Here is a 17,922-nt window from a genome sequence, read left to right as displayed (position 1 = left end):
CTCCTCTCTCACCCCTCTCTCTCCCCTCTCTCACCCCTCTCCGCCCCTCCTCTCTCACCCCTCTCTCACCCCTCTCTCACCCCTCTCTCGCCCCTCTCCGCCCCTCCTCTCTCACCCCTCTCTCGCCCCTCTCCGCCCCTCCTCTCCCCTCTCTCTCTCCCCTCTCTCACCCCTTTCCTCGTCACACTCCCCCCCCCCCCCCCCGCCAGGTTTTCCCACAATTTCCCACAATCCCCTCCATCAGCTCCAGCTGGTCCAGAACTCAGCAAACCCCTTCCTCTCACCGCATCACCCGTCCTCCAGCAGCTCCATGGGCTCCCGGTCAAATTCTGGATCATCTTCAAGATTCTTCTGTTTACATTCAAAGCCAGACCCCCCCCCCCCCCCCCCCCCCCCCCCCCACATACCCCCCCCCATCTGTCTGATCTCCTTCACGTTGCCCTCCTCACGTTCCCTCAGGTCCTCCACCTCTCTCCGCCTCTCCATGGCTCCGCCCTCCTCTCTCCGCCTCTCCGTGGCTCCGCCCTCCTCTCTCCGCCTCTCTCTCTGTGGCTCCGCCCTCCTCTCTCTGCCTCTCCATGGCTCCGCCCTCCTCTCTCCGCCTCTCTCTCTGTGGCTCCGCCCTCCTCTCGCTGCCTCTCCATGGCTCCGCCCTCCTCTCTCCGCCTCTCCGTGGCTCCGCCCTCCTCTCTCCGCCTCTCTCTCTGTGGCTCCGCCCTCCTCTCTCCGCCTCTCCGTGGCTCCGCCCTCCTCTCTCCGCCTCTCTCTCTGTGGCTCCGCCCTCCTCTCTCCGCCTCTCCGTGGCTCCGCCCTCCTCTCTCCGCCTCTCTCTCTGTGGCTCCGCCCTCCTCTCTCCGCCTCTCTCTCTGTGGCTCCGCCCTCCTCTCTCTGCCTCTCCATGGCTCCGCCCTCCTCTCTCCGCCTATCTGTGGCTCCGCCCTCCTCTCTCCGCCTCTCTCTCTGTGGCTCCGCCCTCCTCTCTCTGCCTCTCCATGGCTCCGCCCTCCTCTCTCCGCCTATCTGTGGCTCCGCCCTCCTCTCTCCGCCTCTCTCTCTGTGGCTCCGCCCTCCTCTCTCCGCCTCTCCGTGGCTCCGCCCTCTCTCTCCGCCTCTCTCTCTGTGGCTCCGCCCTCCTCTCTCCGCCTCTCTCTCTGTGGCTCCGCCCTCCTCTCTCTGCCTCTCCATGGCTCCGCCCTCCTCTCTCCGCCTCTCTCTCTGTGGCTCCGCCCTCCTCTCTCCGCCTCTCTCTCTGTGGCTCCGCCCTCCTCTCTCCGCCTCTCTCTCTGTGGCTCCGCCCTCCTCTCTCCGCCTCTCTCTCTGTGGCTCCGCCCTCCTCTCTCCGCCTCTCCGTGGCTCCGCCCTCCTCTCTCCGCCTCTCTCTCTGTGGCTCCGCCCTCCTCTCTCCGCCTCTCTCTCTGTGGCTCCGCCCTCCTCTCTCTGCCTCTCCATGGCTCCGCCCTCCTCTCTCCGCCTATCTGTGGCTCCGCCCTCCTCTCTCCGCCTCTCTCTCTGTGGCTCCGCCCTCCTCTCTCTGCCTCTCCATGGCTCCGCCCTCCTCTCTCCGCCTCTCTGTGGCTCCGCCCTCCTCTCTCCGCCTCTCTCTCTGTGGCTCCGCCCTCCTCTCTCCGCCTCTCCGTGGCTCCGCCCTCTCTCTCCGCCTCTCTCTCTGTGGCTCCGCCCTCCTCTCTCCGCCTCTCTCTCTGTGGCTCCGCCCTCCTCTCTCCGCCTCTCTCTCTGTGGCTCCGCCCTCCTCTCTCCGCCTCTCTGTGGCTCCGCCCTCCTCTCTCCGCCTCTCCGTGGCTCCGCCCTCCTCTCTCCGCCTCTCTCTCTGTGGCTCCGCCCTCCTCTCTCCGCCTCTCCATGGCTCCGCCCTCCTCTCTCCGCCTCTCTCTCTGTGGCTCCGCCCTCCTCTCTCCGCCTCTCTCTCTGTGGCTCCGCCCTCCTCTCTCCGCCTCTCTCTCTGTGGCTCCGCCCTCCTCTCTCCGCCTCTCCGTGGCTCCGCCCTCTCTCTCCGCCTCTCTCTCTGTGGCTCCGCCCTCCTCTCTCCGCCTCTCTGTGGCTCCGCCCTCCTCTCTCCGCCTCTCTCTCCGTGGCTCCGCCCTCCTCTCTCCGCCTCTCTCTCTGTGGCTCCGCCCTCCTCTCTCCGCCTCTCTCTCTGTGGCTCCGCCCTCCTCTCTCCGCCTCTCCATGGCTCCGCCCTCCTCTCTCCGCCTCTCTGTGGCTCCGCCCTCCTCTCTCCGCCTCTCTGTGGCTCCGCCCTCCTCTCTCCGCCTCTCTGTGGCTCCGCCCTCCTCTCTCCGCCTCTCTGTGGCTCCGCCCTCCTCTCTCCGCCTCTCTGTGGCTCCGCCCTCTCTCCACCTCTCTGTGGCTCCGCCCTCTCTCCGCCTCTCTGTGGCTCCGCCCTCTCTCCGCCTCTCTGTGGCTCATGTTTCAGTCTGCCCATCGTCTGAAACCTCTCTCCTTTAATTCGCTGTGTTGTCTGGTGTTTTTTGTCGTGTGTTTTAATCTTGTGTAAAGCGTCCTTGGGTGTTTAGAAAGGCGCAGTGAAATAAAATGTATTATTATAACTATTATGATGATAATATTTTCTTCATGCGTCCTTCTTTACATCCTAGAGAGCCGAGTCCAAACAATGGTCCTGAGGCGCTAAAGGGCAGCTGTTACTTTCTACTTGATTGACAGAACCCTCCGCGGTATGCGTGCTGTTCCATGGACGGCCGTCTTCTGGACTTCTTGGATGTTGATGCTGCCGGGGATCTCGTCGGTGTGTTTCTCTAATCCCTTCTTCACAAGTCCAAGAGCTCCGATGACCACTGGTATCGTTGTGGTCTTTGTTCCCCACATCCTATTGATCTCGGGGCCTCGTGATCCTTCTGACTTTTTGGGTTTTAAGCAGGAGGAGTCCGAAAAGTTCCCACAGGGAGCACCGGCTCGTGGCGGCCCAGCGTTCATAGCGACGTGGCTTTTTGATCCTCCGATGTCACTTCCTGTCACTGCGAAGCAGAACTCAGCAGGCGGTGGACTGTTCTCCACTAGCAGGGAGCGTGAGCCGGTCAGACCGTCGTGAGGAAGGCGAGTTTGACCCTGCTGACGGTGTGCTGCTGCAGTAGTGATCCTGCTCACCTATCATCATTATTATTATTATTATTATTATTATTATTATCATTATTATTATTATTATTATTATTATTATTAAGGAGAATATATGTGTGTATAAACATGAGAATATATGTATGGGAGAGGGCCAGAATGAATTATGTCTTGTACGGCCCCTCACACACACACACACACACACACACACAAACACACACACAAACACACACACACACACACACACACACACACACACACACACACACACACACACACACACACACACACACACACACACACACACATACAGAGTGGTACTCCTACCTGCTCTGCCTACAGTGCACTGCTGCTGCTCCTGGTCCTCCTGCTCCTCCTGGTCCTGGTCCTGCTCCTGCTCCTGCTCCTGGTCCTCCTGGTCCTCCTGGTCCTCCTGGTCCTGGTCCTGGTCCTGGTCCTGCTCCTCCTCCTCCTCGCCTGCACTCACAGGTAGACGAGTGTTTGTTGAAGCTGTTCATCATTTCAGGCTCAAACACTGAACCAGACTGTCGTCCGGCTTCTGACACAAAACAGCTGATTTAGAAAAACATGTCAAATGGAAACAGGAGAACTCTGAGGCGTGACGGAGCTGACGGAGCTGATCAGACTCAGACTCAGACTCATTTATTGTCCAGGTTTGACAACAAACTAGGAATTGGACTGCGGTGAGCCGCGCTCTCAGCAGGGAACACTAAATAAATATAACGAATGGATAAATACACAGTAAAGACAAGAGACACAAAAGTCAAATTCAATCAAGTTAAATTAAATTAAGGTTAACTACTGAAAGAATAAATACCCAAGGAGAGCGGCAGAACATTAACAACTAGAATGTGGCCCAGAGAGGCAGACCTCCGCCACAGCTCAGATCAGTCGCCAACAACCAGAAGAACTCCACGTGGACTAAAACACCAGTGTGATGGGGGCGTGATCGGAGCGGCGTGCGGTGTGTGCGTGCGGTGCGGCGTGCGGCGCGGCGTGCGGCGCGGCGTGCAGCGCGGCGTGCGGTGCGGCGTGCGGCGCGGCGTGCGGCGCGGCGTGCGGCGCGGCGTGCAGCGCGCTGCAGCACGGTGCCTGCATGCGGCGTTGGACCGGGGGGTGGGGAGGCGAGGTGCCTGCATGCTGCGTCAGGAGCCGTGAGTGGGGTGCTGGATGGCCCCCCCACCTTTCATTCTGGGCCCCCCACACCCTGGGCTCGGGACAACAGACCCGTTCGTCCCCCCTGTCGGCGGGTCTGCCCAGCTAGTCAAAGACTCCCCATCTCTCAATGATAAAGAATCCTTCAAAAAACTCCTGGATCCACACAGTGATCCGGATCTTCACCAGAACTTAATGGATTCTAAGTTAGACCAAGACCCCCCTTTCCACTAAGTTTCATTGCAATCCGTCCAGAACTTTTTCCATAATGTTGCTAACAGGCCAACAAACCAACGTGATTACATGACCTCCTGGTGGAGGTAACACAATAAACAAGTATTTACAATAAAAACAGATAAAAAACTAGAAACTCAAGAATATATCATGCTTATATGGCTAAAACGTGCAGGAAACAGATCATGAGGAGGTGTAGTGCACTTGTTTCCTGAGACTCCGAATCACTGAGAGGTCATCAGGGTCACGGCGCAGGGGAAGAAACTGCTCCTCAGTCTGCTGGTTCTGGTCTGCAGAGTTCTGTAACGCCTGCCAGACGGCAGGAGTCTGAAGAGGGTCTGAGCAGGGTGTGAAGGGTCAGAGGTCACCAGCCCTCTTCCTGACCCTGGAGAGACCCGGGTCCTGGATGGAGGGCAGGCTGACCTCTTCCTGACCCTGGAGAGATCCGGGTCCTGGATGGAGGGCAGGCTGACCTCTTCCTGACCCTGGAGAGATCCGGGTCCTGGATGGAGGGCAGGCTGACCTCTTCCTGACCCTGGAGAGATCCGGGTCCTGGATGGAGGGCAGGCTGACCTCTTCCTGACCCTGGAGAGATCCGGGTCCTGGATGGAGGGCAGGCTGACCTCTTCCTGACCCTGGAGAGATCCGGGTCCTGGATGGAGGGCAGGCTGACCTCTTCCTGACCCTGGAGAGATCCGGGTCCTGGATGGAGGGCAGGCTGACCTCTTCCTGACCCTGGAGAGATCCGGGTCCTGGATGGAGGGCAGGCTGGGCCCTACTGTTCTCTCTGCTGACCCGATTCGTCCTCGCAGCCTGTCCTGTCCTGTTTGGAGGCCGAACCGAACCAGACCGTGCTGGAGGAGCAGAGGACAGACTGGATGATCAGCAGCTCCTGAGGCAGGTTCTACTTCCTGAGCTGTCGCAGGAAGTAGAACCTCTGCTGGGCCTTTCTCCTCACAGCGTCTCTGTGGGGGGTCCACTTCAGGTCTCGGGAGATTGCAGAACCCAGGAACCTGAAGGTGTCCACCGTAGCCACTGTGTTGCTGAGGATGGTGGTGGTGGTGGTGGTGGTGGGGGGGGGGGGGGTCGTGGGGGTCCTCCTGAAAACCACTGTCACCTCCAGAGTCTTCAGAGGGTTCAGGTCCAGGTGGTTCTCGCTGCACCATCGCAGCAGCTGTTCCACCTCCTGTCTGTATGCACAGGAGGACGAAGCTCCTGATGGAGCTGATGGAGCTGATGGAGCTGATGGAGCTGGTTCTAAAGAGACTCAGTTCACCTGTTTGATGACATGAAGAAGATGAAGGAGGATCAGCACTGATGGAGGCCCCGCTGGTCCCGCTGGTGGTCCTGGTGGTGGTCAGACTGCTGGATGTTCGGGTGTTTCCATCAGCCGACGATCTGCACACACAGTCACAGGAGGAGTGGGTGGAGGCTTGCTGTCACCTGTTCACCATGAGGAAACCCCGGGACCCGGGACCCGGGTCCAGGGTCCTGGGTCCAGGAGCTGGTCTGAGCTTCAGCTCTGTGTGAAGCAGCAGCTGAAAGATGGAGGCAAGAGAAACGTTACAAACTCTGGATGGAGTCCAGCCTCATCGGCCTCCGCCCGCTGGCTGGAGGCGGTCTGATCTGGCTCCGCCCCTCGGTGGCTGGAGGCGGTCTGATCTGGCTCCGCCCCTCGGTGGCTGGACGTGGTCTGATCTGGCTCCGCCTCTTCGGTCTCCATTTCTTCCTTGAAAAAAGACATAACATTAATATTTCTAATGGAACCAAAAACGGATCGTCCCCCTGATGGTCCAGGTCCATCAGAGTCCATCAGAGTCCTCCTGATCGTCCCCCTGATGGTTCAGGTCCATCAGAGTCCATCAGAGTCCTCCTGATCGTCCCCCTGATGGTCCAGGTCCATCAGAGTCCATCAGAGTCCTCCTGATCGTCCCCCTGATGGTCCAGGTCCATCAGAGTCCATCAGAGTCCTCCTGATCGTCCCCCTGATGGTCCAGGTCCATCAGAGTCCATCAGAGTCCTCCTGATCGTCCCCCTGATGGTCCAGGTCCATCAGAGTCCATCAGAGTCCTCCTGATCGTCCCCCTGATGGTTCAGGTCCATCAGAGTCCATCAGAGTCCTCCTGATCGTCCCCCTGATGGTTCAGGTCCATCAGAGTCCATCAGAGTCCTCCTGATCGTCCCCCTGATGGTTCAGGTCCATCAGAGTCCTCCTGATGGTCCCCCTGATGCTCCAGGTCCTCCTGACGGCTCGTGACGCCCCCTGCTGGTTGGAGGCCTGCGCTGCATCTCCCCAGCTCAGCTCCACCTGGCTGCTCCTTCCTCTCTGGGAGCTGTTCGCTAATGCTAAATCCATGTTAGCTCAGTTTGGGCCTGAAACTTTCTGACAGTCTCATGAAAACCACCATGAAACAAACAGAAACTACAGCAGGAAACAGTCAGAACGGAACAGAAGGACGAAGTTCAACGGCTGAAGAGTGGCAGTTCCTGAACCAGGACAGAAAGAACAGCCGACAGACGAGCCTCGCCTCAACCCACCTGACCGCCGGCAAGTCAACCGCTGCTGAAGACAGGCGGACGGCTGAAGACAGGCGGACTCGCCTGGAGCTCACCTGAGAGAGGACTCTGACCCGCAACCCTGTACGGGCCGGGGCGCGGTGCAACAACGGCCCCACCTGGTTACCGTGGAAACTATGACTGTTCAAGCAAGCGCTGACCTGCCCCGTGTGTGTGTGTCTGTGTGTGTGACTGGAGTTCTCTGTGGACTCTGTTTTAGAGAGTTTTCTCTTCTTTATTGAAGGAACTGAAATGTTTTGTGCTTTCAGCTGAACTGAAGACGTGATTAACGACAGCAGGACTCTCCTGACGCTGTATCTCTACCTGCTGACTGATCAGGCTCTACGGCTGTATCTCTACCTGCTGACTGATCAGGCTCTACGGCTGTATCTCTACCTGCTGACTGATCAGGCTCTACGGCTGTATCTCTACCTGCTGACTGATCAGGCTCTACGGCTGTATCTCTACCTGCTGACTGATCAGGCTCTACGGCTGTATCTCTATGACATCATTTAGAACGTTGCTGACAGGAGTTGCAACATTGTATAAGTTTAAATGATGTCATCATCTAATTTGAAACAGATATGCAAATGAGATGATGACATCATTTAGAACTTTCCAGACTGAGGAGTTGGAAACAATGTATCTGTTTATTATGACATCATGGTCTGTGCAGCACAAGTCAGCATCCTGCTCAGCTCAGCTTCTATGTCTCCCGTCCCCTCCTGTGTCCATGTGTTCATGTCTGTCCCTCTGCATCTGCCTCTGAGCGTGTGTTCGTGGGTGTGTGTGTGTGTGTGTGTGTGTGTGTGTGTGTGTCCTCCCAGCCAGGCCTTCCCTGTGTTCTGTCCACCCTCCTGTGCTCCAGCTGTCCTGCTGTCCCCGTGTGGACGGGGGTCTGTCCCCGGGTTCTGCCTTGGTGTCCTCCAGTGTTCCGCCGGCGTTTCAGTCCATGACGCTCCGCCCAGCACCGGAGCCTCCGTCACAGCAGAGGGGACGGCTGTGGGACTGCAGTGGACCGAGCGCTGGATCCATCAGGACGGCTCCTTCTCCTCTGGACGTTCCAGAGTCCCGACGGACCCGGCGGTGGCCCTAGGCACGTACGGGGGGGGGGCTGTACAAGGGACACTTTGACAGCACTCTGCGCCACTCCGATGGTTTGTGTGAGTCGGGGCGCTTGTGATCTGGCTCGCCCAGGTTGCCTGAGAAGCCAGGCCCTGGACGGACCTTCAGGAGGAACGTCAAGCTGCTCCTCAAACCATGTCAAGACTAGGTCTGGACTCCTGTTCAGGGTCTGGTTTTTCTTCAAACCTGGTGGAGCTCCTCCTCCCTCCTCCCTCCTCCCTCCTCCTCCCTCCTCCCTCCTCCCTCCTCCTCCCTCCTCCCTCCACCCTCCTCCTCCCTCCTCCCTCCTCCCTCCTCCCTCCTCCCTCCACCCTCCTCCTCCCTCCTCCCTCCTCCCTCCTCCCTCCACCCTCCTCCTCCCTCCACCCATTTCCTCAGACACTGTGACCCTGCAGGCGGGTGGAGGCCCCAGCTGAAGTGTGACACTCTAACCAGGAGGGAGCAACAGCTCCCAAGATGACTACTGCTACTACACACACACACACACACACACACACAGACACACACATCTTGCCGTGTGAATCTGGAACCTCCCTGTTGGAGGAAGTGGGCGGGGACTTCATGTTTCCACAGGATGAATTCCAAACATTCATGTGAACGGTGACATGAGGAGACACCAGACTCATTCCGTCTGCAGGGTCTGGAGGCATCATGTGACTCAGAATCAAGATCAGTCATCACTCATCCAAACTGCATTGTCATTTTCAAGGCTGCTTATTCTGGGACTTAATTGAAATGAAAAAGAAAAGAACATTTCACTTTAATTTCAAAACATGCCCCAGCAAAAAGGAACTGAAATTCAATGTGAAATGTCAGATTTGAAAGTTAAAATTCATTTTAGCCAAACGTTTTTTCATTTTACGGTTCTGGCCGCGTTATGCTTTAAATTAAGAATCAATCGAACAAACATTTTAACTTTCACCACAGCGACAAAGAGGAAGCAGAAACCAGACGGCTTCTGGGTTTTCGAACCAGACCTCGGGTCTGCGGAGGCTCAGAGGGCTGCGGCGGCGTCGCACTCACAACTGTCCGCAGGAGAACGCCGCGCTGTGAAAGGAACTACGGTTCTTTACCCAATGTTCAGCAGTGGCGTTGCTGGTCACATGACCTGAACGGAGGAGGGAAAGATTCTGGAGGTGCTGCATGTCGGTCTGGACCCGGGATCTGTCAGGGGGGCTGGGTCTGGACCCGGGATCTGTCAGGGGGGCTGGGTCTGGACCCGGGATCTGTCAGGGGGGCTGGGTCTGGACCCGGGATCTGTCAGGGGGGCTGGGTCTGGACCCGGGATCTGTCAGGGGGGCTGGGTCTGGAACTGCAGGACGGACATGAAAACCAAAGAGAAATGTGTTTTTTCTTCTTCTGTGTCGCTGTGATACAGTGTTTTGCTGGAAGCTGGAAGTTAAACTGCAGTTTGTTTGATTGGTTGTTCATTCTGATTCTGAGTCACGTGATGAGCCCGGAAACTCAAAATAAAAACAGCAGTTTGACTAAAACGCATTTTAATTGGAGTTTTGGTCCAAATCGGCTTCCATAGGCCACGGCTGACGCTGTGCTCCAGAACAGCAGGGGGCGCTGTGTGTGTGTGTGTGTGAGAGAGAGAGAGAGCGAGAGAGAGAGAGAGAGAGAGAGAGAGACCCGGATGTGATCACAGTTGTTTTTTGTGCTCAGAGAGAAAAATTCGCTGCTTCTGGAGGATCTGGACACAGGAGAGGGTGAGTGTGTGTGTATGAGAAGTGTGTGAGTGTCTTGTGTGTGTGTGTGTTTGTGAGTGTTTTAGAGATGAGTGTGTGTGTATGAGAAGTGTGTGAGTGTCTGTGTGTGTGTGTGTTTGTGTGTGTGTGTTTGTATGAGAAGTGTGTGTGTGTGTGTTTGTGAGTGTCTGTGTGTGTGTGTTTGTGTGAGTGTCTGTGTGTGTGTGTGTTTGTGTGTATGTGTGTGTGTGTATGAGAAGTGTGTGTGTGTTTGTGTGTGTGTATGTGTATGAGAAGTGTGTGTGTGTGTGTGTGTGTGTGTGTGTGTGTGTGTGTGTGTGTGTGTGTGTGTGTGTGTGTGTGTATGAGAAGTGTGTGTGTGTGTGTGTGTGTGTGTGTGTGGTGTGTGTGTATGAGAAGTGTGTGTGTGTGTGTGTGTGGTGTGTGTGTGGTGTGTGTGTGTGTGTGTGGCTCTGACTCTGGCACCCTGCCCTCCAGCCATGCCGGGGCTGCAGGCTCTCAGGACCTTCATCAGCCAGCGTCTGACTGCGGCTCTGGAGGACATCCTGGACCAGCTGGACTCGTCCCTCCAGGACTGGGAGCAGGAGGCGGAGCGCCGGCAGCGGGACCTGCTGGAGGGGCTCCGGGCGGCCGACCCGAGGCCGAGGACCACAGGTGGGACCACATCACACTGCTACATCAGCAAGACTGCAGATCCTCTTCTGCTTCACACAACCTGTTAGCATGAGCCCAGCTGTTAGCATGAGCCCAGCTGTTAGCATGAGCCCAGCTGACTGAGGTCTCGGAGGAGGACTGAGGTCTCGGAGGTGGACTGAGGTCTCGGAGGAGGACTGAGGTCTCGGAGGAGGACTGAGGTCTCGGAGGAGGACTGAGGTCTCGGAGGTGGACTGAGGTCTCGGAGGTGGACTGAGGTCTCGGAGGAGGACTGAGGTCTCGGAGGAGGACTGAGGTCTCAGAGAAGGGCTGAGGTCTCGGAGGTGGACTGAGGTCTCGGAGGAGGACTGAGGTCTCGGAGGAGGACTGAGGTCTCGGAGGTGGACTGAGGTCTCGGAGGTGGACTGAGGTCTCGGAGGTGGACTCGTCCATCACCCAGGCTGAGGTCTCGGAGGCGGTTGGCGTGGCGACCCGGGGTTGGTGGAGGTCTTGGGGAGTGTTCCCGTGGGGGGAAGCGGGTGATGAGTCACACCTGGACTTCATGCGTCTCTTGGGGACGGATGTTGATTGCTGGTTCTCTTCAGCAGGCCTGGAAACCAAAGCGGATCTGCATGAACTTACCTTGTTGGAACAATTGAAGAGCTGGGTGTGTGAGCGGCCTGCCGGGGGTGGAGCCTGGCGGAGGCTGCTGCTCTGCCGGGCGATTACCTTCCTATCTCATTCACTGGGATTCTGGCTGCTGGGACACATTTAAAAGGTCCGATGGAGCAGAGTTTTAGACGGGTCATTTTCATGGCTCTGATCACATCTGCAGTTATTGTCAGAAGCGTGGGCTCTGGAGGAGGGTTGTTGTACGCTGGAGTCTCGTTTGAAATCTACACCCTCCAAGCCCGTGATGCTGCTGCTGGTCCTGGTTTGTCGGAGGCCGCCGAGGTTCTCCGGAGCTGAAATCCTGAATCCGTCCATCACTGAGGGCCGGTCTCTCTGGTGGGCCGTAGTGAGCGTGTGCGGGTGAGGATCCTGGCTTGGCATGTAAAAAAGACTCATGTACATATCTTTCTTATTTTTTTCACACTTTTTAACTTAAGTTTTTGAAACTGAAGTTTCTAAAATCGTTCCTTCATTTCATTCTGCTGCTGTAAGATTGGAATTTCCCCATGGGCAAAAAATAAAAAAAGGTCTCATCTGTCTATCTTGATTCCTTCATCGTAGCTTCTGTGTTACCGTTTTCTGAAAAAACCTCTCTTGGTACTTGTGCGCCTGTAGTGGGTCTGGGCAGGAGTGTTCTGAGTGTGCTACAACGTGAACTGATGCCTGACTGTGGTTTCTTTCAGGGTGAAATCTCCATGGTGTCCGTCCAGCATTGCCAGTGGACGGAGTAGCTCGGATTTTGGGGAATGAGGCTGCCGGTAGCAGAGTGTGGCCGGTGTCCCTCCTCCAGTCAGAGTAGTCAGTGAACCAGGAGAACGCTGCACTCATGAGGATGGAGTTCAGCTTCTGGAGCTCTTGGGGCTTGTGTGGTGACTCGGTCAAAGGAGAGCGTGAACACGGACGGAGATGAGGATCCGGCAATGATTTTGCGCTGCCCGTTGCTCCATGGTCCATTTCTGGCAGTGAGCTGGTGAAGCAGCAGGAGGCGAGTGGCACCTTGAGGAGCTCTTGGATCGGGTCGTTCTCCTGAGGTTAGAAGCCGTTCTCATCGTTACTTTTTGCACGAGGGCGTGCTAATGAGAAAGTGGACGCCTCAGTTTGAAGGGTTTGTGGGGAACCTGTTCACCAGGCTGTTGTGCCAATGCAATTTCGTAGGATTGTCTTGCAGATTTCTCAGGACCGGTGTGGCCATCTTGGGGTCAGGAAGACGTATGACAGGGTTCTGAGGTACTTCTTCTGGCCTTGCCTGAGAAGAGATGTCTCTGCATATTGTAAGTCTGGCCGTACATGTCAGGTGACTAGTAAACTAACCAGGTTCTCAAGCCTTTGCCACTCAGTCCGATTCCAGCTGTTAGTCAGCCTTTTGAGCATCTGCTGATCGACTGTGTTGGCCCGTGGCCACCGTCCACATCAGCTGCTGGATACCTGCTGACCGTGACGTGCCAGAGTGCACGGTGTCCGTCTGCCTGTCCTCTGCACAGCATCACAGCTAAGTCTGTGGTCTCAGTTCATTTCTGTTTTTGGGTTGCCTCGTGTCATTCAGTCAGACCAAGGGTCTAATTTTTGTTTAAAACTGTTTGACCAGGTCCTGAAGATGTTAAAGCAACACTAAGGAACTTTCAGTTTTCGTTGATTTTGGCGGCGCCAGTGGACAAAGCGGTAGTGTTTTGCCTGAAGGAATACTACAGTTCCCATAAGGCCTAGCGTGAGGCGTCGTAAAATGCTGCTCCTGGTGGCGTGCTGTCGGACTGAACTCGCCTTCATTTGTTTCCAGTGGCTGTGTGAAGGACGGACAGCGACGAGCTAATGAATCTAATGGATAAACAATGTTCTATCATGATGTGACGCATGCCGTAAAGCAGTCTGCACAATTGGAGTTTTTTAGTGTGCAGGGTTCCTACCACCCTCCTCACAGCTGCTCAGTCCAAGTGAAAGCAACACTGACGCCCTCAGGCCGTGACAGAGGGCCATTCAGCTAGTTGTAAGTCGATGTATCATCACAGAAGATATTAAAATGTTTTATTAAGGTTGAAAAGTTCCTTAGTGTTGGTTTAAAAATAAAAAATAACTTCTGTTCTGCTTATCATGCTCTGAGTCAGGAGCTTTGTAGAGGTTTCATCAAACGTGTCCAGATGCAGGGCGGCTGGGAGGAGGCGTGGCCCTGGGTGCTGCTTGCTGCTCGTGAGGCGGTTCAGGAATGCACCGGGTTTAGCCCAAACGATCTGTCTTCAGTCACAGGGTTCGGGGGCCCCTGGCGCTTTTGCAGGACAATTGGAAAGACTCTGATCCTCCAAGTAACTTGATTGATTTTGTCAGTGGCTTCAGGTGTGGACTGTACACGGCTCAGAGCAGCTAAGAAGAAGTTAGCTGGTGTCCAGGGGGAAATGAAGACTCGCTATGATGCGCACGCAGCACATCGAGAATTTTTGCCAGGAGACCAAGTTCTTGCTCTTTTGCCTTTAATTTCGTCTCCATTTCAGGCCAAGTTTTCGGGTTCTTATACGGTGGTGGAACAGTGCTCTGATCTGGATTATTTGATCTCACCTCCAGAGCGTAGATCTAAGACTCGGCTTTGTCTCGTCAACTTGTTGAAACTTTCTTCTCTCCAGATGCCGGGTTACAACAGGAGGAAAACCGTCGGAAGGTCATCCTCAGTGTGTTGCTTCGGCTCCGGTGGTGGCGGAGATGGGGCCAGGTTGGGCCGGGGTTGAGGGGCTTGGTGGGTTGGATGCGGCAGCTAGCAGCTAGCGGTAGCAGCGGCTAGCAGTAACGGCAGCGGGATACGTCCACGGACCGGGGCCATCCATTCGGGGGGCTTGTGTCCGTGCTCTTTGGCCCGAGGAGGGTACGTGCGTGCGTTGGAATCCAGTCGCGGGCCAGATTGGACGGTTTGGTGGGCCAGATTTGGCCAGCGGGCCGCCAGTTGCTGACCACTGGTGTAGACCAAGTGGGGGGGTGAGCTATGTGACCAAGCTGGATTTGTTGGAAGGTTTCTAGCAGGTGCCGCTTACAGCGCGGGCAAAAAAGATAGCAGTGTTTGTCACACCGAATGGACTGTACTCGTACAGTGTCATGCCTTTTGGGTTACGGAATGCACCGGCGACTTTGCAGTGCTTGATGAATGGAGTTGTTGGGGGTCTAGACGGTTGCGCCGTCTACTTTGATGACTTGGTCGTGTATTCTAATACATGGGAAGAGCACCTGTCTCGTGTGCAAGCTGTTTTTGTCCTCTTAGCGGAAGCTCGGCTAACCATAAATCTAGCAAAGTGTGAGTTTGCTAAAGCCACTGTCGTCTATCTGGGTCGTGTTGTTGGTCACGGTGCTGTTCGGCCAGTGAGGGCAAAGGTTGAAGTGCTAGATAAGTTCCCACAGCCCAAGAGTAAGAAAGATCTGATGCGTTTTCTCGGGATGGTGGGTTACTAACTGCCGTTGCACCTCTGACAGACCTGCTGAAAGCCAACGCTATGTGTGGTCGCCTGTGGCTCTGAAAGCTTTCGAGCGGGTCAAAGGACTAGTTTCTAATGCTGCTGTTTTGGCAGCCCTCAGTGGGACAGGGAGTTTAGGTCGGAGCTGCAGGCAGAAGAGGCAGGGCGTAACAGACCAGTGTGCTTCTTTTCTAGGAAGTTCAGTCGTCAGCTGAACTATTCTGTCATTGAGACGGAGACACCGGAACTCGTGTGGGCCTGCACCACCTTGACGTCAATGTGGGGGGTGGCCCGGCGGTGGAGGGCTTTCTGAAGCAGGACTGTAGGAACCAAGCTGCTGTCAGTGGTTTACTGTATACAGGTGATGAACAGGTGCAGTGGATGAGTGCTGTGTGTGCTGTGATGATGGGGGCAGTGGTGACCAGGCCGACTTGGATCTGCGGTTCGATTCCCACAGCAGGCAGGTCACCGCGGAGCAGCTCCACAGGGTCGTCCCCCTCTGACAGATGTTTCCTCCCTGTGTTGCAGATGTGCAGCAGCAGCAGCAGAGCAGGAGCTGCACCCTGGAGCCCATGGGGGCCCTGGAGCTTCGTCCTATCAAACAGGAGCAGGAGGAGGTGTGGGGCGGTCCGGACGGAGGTCCGGCGCACCAGGTGGAGGTCACTGAGTTCGCCTTCACCCCGGTCCCCGTGAAGAGTGAAGACGAAGACAAACCCGAACCGTTTCAGCTTCACCTCAGCACCGTCTCTGGAGAGGGACCCCGTGGTGGACCGCCGGGACCACCTGATGTACCGCCGGGACCTCACAGCGGACCACCGGGACCCGGTTCTGGAGCGGAGTCCCAGGCCGGTGTGGCAGACTGGAGGTCTGCCTTGGACGGTGAAGCGTCCGGTGATTCCTTCAATCTGTGCAAATCGTTCCGCTGCACCGAGTGCGGGAAGAGGTTCGGGTTCCAGGGCCAGCTAAGGGCCCACATGAGGGCTCACACAGGCGAAAAGCCCTTCAGGTGTCCGGTGTGCAGGAAGTGCTTCTCCTGGAGCGGCCGTCTGCAGAAACACATGCGGATCCACACCGGCGAGAAGCCCTTCACCTGCTCTGTCTGCGGCAAGACCTTCAGCGAGAGCGGCAACCTGAAGGTGCACCTGAGGATCCACACCGGCGAGAAGCCCTTCACCTGCTCCGTCTGCGGCAAGAGCTACACCCAGAGGGGGAACCTGAAGCAGCACATGCTGCGCCACCGCGCCGGCGCCGACGCCGCCTTCAGCTGCACCGTGTGTCACCAGAGGTTCCCCCGGGTCCTCCAGCTCCACCGTCACCGGTGTGAACCCTCCACGCGGACCCCGGAGATGGGACCGGAACCCCAAACCCTCCCCGTGGGAGACCGGCAGACTGGGCGCTGCCCCGCGCACGAGGGCGACCGCAGTGACCTCCACCTCAGCTGCTCGGGCTGCGACCTCTGCAGGAAGTCCTTCAGCTGCTCCGAGTGCGGCAAGAGGTTCGGGTTCCAGGGCCAGCTGAGGGCCCACATGAGGGCTCACACAGGCGAGAAGCCCTTCCGGTGTCCCGTCTGCGGCAAGTGCTTCTCCTGGAGCGGCCGTCGGCAGAAACACATGCGGATCCACACCGGCGAGAAGCCCTTCACCTGCTCCGTCTGCGGCAAGACCTTCAGCGAGAGCGGCAACCTGAAGGTGCACCTGAGGATCCACACCGGCGAGAAGCCCTTCACCTGCTCCGTCTGCGGCAAGAGCTACCGGCAGAAAGGGAGTCTGACACAACACCTGGAGGTCCACAGGGGACCCTGACCCCGTCCAGGTCCACACAGGACCCCGCTGACCCCGTCCAGGTCCACACAGGACCCCGCTGACCCCGTCCAGGTCCACACAGGACCCCGCTGACCCCGTCCAGGTCCATACAGGACCCTGCTGACCCCGTCCAGGTCCATACAGGACCCTGCTGACCCCGTCCAGGTCCACACAGGACCCCGCTGACCCCGTCCAGGTCCACACAGGACCCCGACCCCATCCAGGTCCACACAGGACCCCGCTGACCCCGTCCAGGTCCACAGGGGACCCTGACCCCGTCCAGGTCCACTGACCACAGGTCTCCAAAAGACCAATCCTGACTCAAAGTGAGCACCGAGTTCCCACAGCAAGGGGCGGGGCTTCATCTTCTGGGTCCTTCAGTCTATCTACTGTGTTTTCTATTGGAGCTGAGAGAGCAGAGAGACAGCCGGCGTCATGTCCGTCCAGTCCGTCCAGCCGAGGGACATTCAGCAGAACACAGCCGTCATGAGAGAAGGACCGGAACTGGGAGCTGAGGGAACCCCGTCAAACTCACCTGGGGACGGGCCGAGGGAACCCCGTCCCACAGCAGGACTACGCAGCCAGACTTTAGTTTATTATTACAATGGATTACAGGCAGAGGAGCTGTTGCCGTGGTAACCAGTGGTGTGTGTGTTTTCTCTGAATGTTTGTGCTTCTGGTTTTGGAATGGCAGATTGAAATAGTGAGTGTCCTTCAGAGAGTGGAAGGAGGCGTGGCCTGCCGCCGCCGCCACGTCAAGGCCCACGCAGATGAAATAAAGACGTATGAGAAGCGGCACGCTGTCTCGGTGTTCTGCTTACAGTGACTTCCTGTTTCAGCTGGTGATCACGAATTCCTGTTTTGTCTGGCCATCACATGACTTCCTGTTTCAGTTGAGAAAAGAACACTGTAGGGTTTGTGGGGGTCAGATCGGGTGACAGCGGAGTTTTCTGTCACTGAAGTGAATCTCAAGGTTGAATGTTCAGGAAATGCTCCGCCTCCGTCGAAATGGAGGAAAACACGACTGTTCTGAAAGACTTCAGCACATGACCCCCAGTCCAGATGGTCCTGGTCCTGGTCCTGGTCCTGGTCCCAGTGCAGATCGTCCTGGACTTGGTCATTTTAGGCCTGCTGGTTTGTCCATACCAGTGTCTGTGTTCATGACTCCGGTTGTTGTTTCCACTGAGAAGAGGCGCCTTGTTAAAGGTGACTACACCCGGAGAAAACTACAGCAGAGAAAACTACAGCGGCTACACCCGGAGAAAACTACAGCAGAGAAAACTACAGCGGCTACACCCGGAGAAAACTACAGCAGAGAAAACTACAGTGGCTACAGGTGGAAAGTAACACAAACAGAACAACAAGAACAGTCATAAATGTTCAACAAAAAAAATCAGGCAGTGCGATTTTCATTAAACAAAGCAGGTAAAACAAGTCAGTAAAGTACAGCTGAGTACAGTGGAGAAGAGTAGAATACAGAACAGTACTCTAGAATAG

General features: G+C 56.4%; 1 protein-coding gene and 1 long non-coding RNA gene across 10 annotated transcripts; one reads left to right on the top strand and one right to left on the bottom strand.

Moving 5' to 3' along the window:
• Positions 1–3,507: 3,507 nt before the first annotated feature.
• On the bottom strand, positions 3,508–7,176 carry LOC115409850 (uncharacterized). Its single transcript, XR_003934025.1, has 4 exons — positions 7,039–7,176; positions 6,072–6,229; positions 5,777–5,898; positions 3,508–3,567 (listed from the first exon to the last, which is right to left on the bottom strand). It is a non-coding gene; the product is annotated as an uncharacterized LOC115409850 (long non-coding RNA).
• Positions 7,177–9,803: 2,627 nt separating this feature from the next.
• On the top strand, positions 9,804–17,215 carry LOC115409424 (gastrula zinc finger protein XlCGF57.1-like). 9 transcript variants are annotated; one of them, XR_003933947.1, is made up of 4 exons: positions 9,804–9,893; positions 10,371–10,547; positions 15,152–16,476; positions 16,601–17,215. XR_003933947.1 is itself a non-coding variant. In XM_030120600.1 (4 exons), the coding sequence occupies exons 2-3, from the start codon at positions 10,373–10,375 to the stop codon at positions 16,423–16,425; spliced, it is 1,449 nt and encodes a 482-aa protein (XP_029976460.1). In that variant the 5' UTR covers positions 9,804–9,893; positions 10,371–10,372; the 3' UTR covers positions 16,426–16,435; positions 16,560–17,215. The 9 variants fall into 9 exon arrangements, 8 of the variants coding, with proteins under 8 accessions (XP_029976460.1, XP_029976461.1, XP_029976459.1 ...); XM_030120600.1 differs by having other exon boundaries at positions 15,152–16,435; positions 16,560–17,215; XM_030120601.1 differs by having other exon boundaries at positions 15,152–16,466; positions 16,650–17,215.
• Positions 17,216–17,922: the final 707 nt, after the last annotated feature.

The sequence above is a fragment of the Salarias fasciatus genome, chromosome 22, assembly GCF_902148845.1.
Source record: "Salarias fasciatus chromosome 22, fSalaFa1.1, whole genome shotgun sequence".
Taxonomy (NCBI): domain Eukaryota; kingdom Metazoa; phylum Chordata; class Actinopteri; order Blenniiformes; family Blenniidae; genus Salarias; species Salarias fasciatus.
Note: the sequence above shows the minus strand (reverse complement) of the source record. Positions and strands in the feature narration are given on the sequence as shown.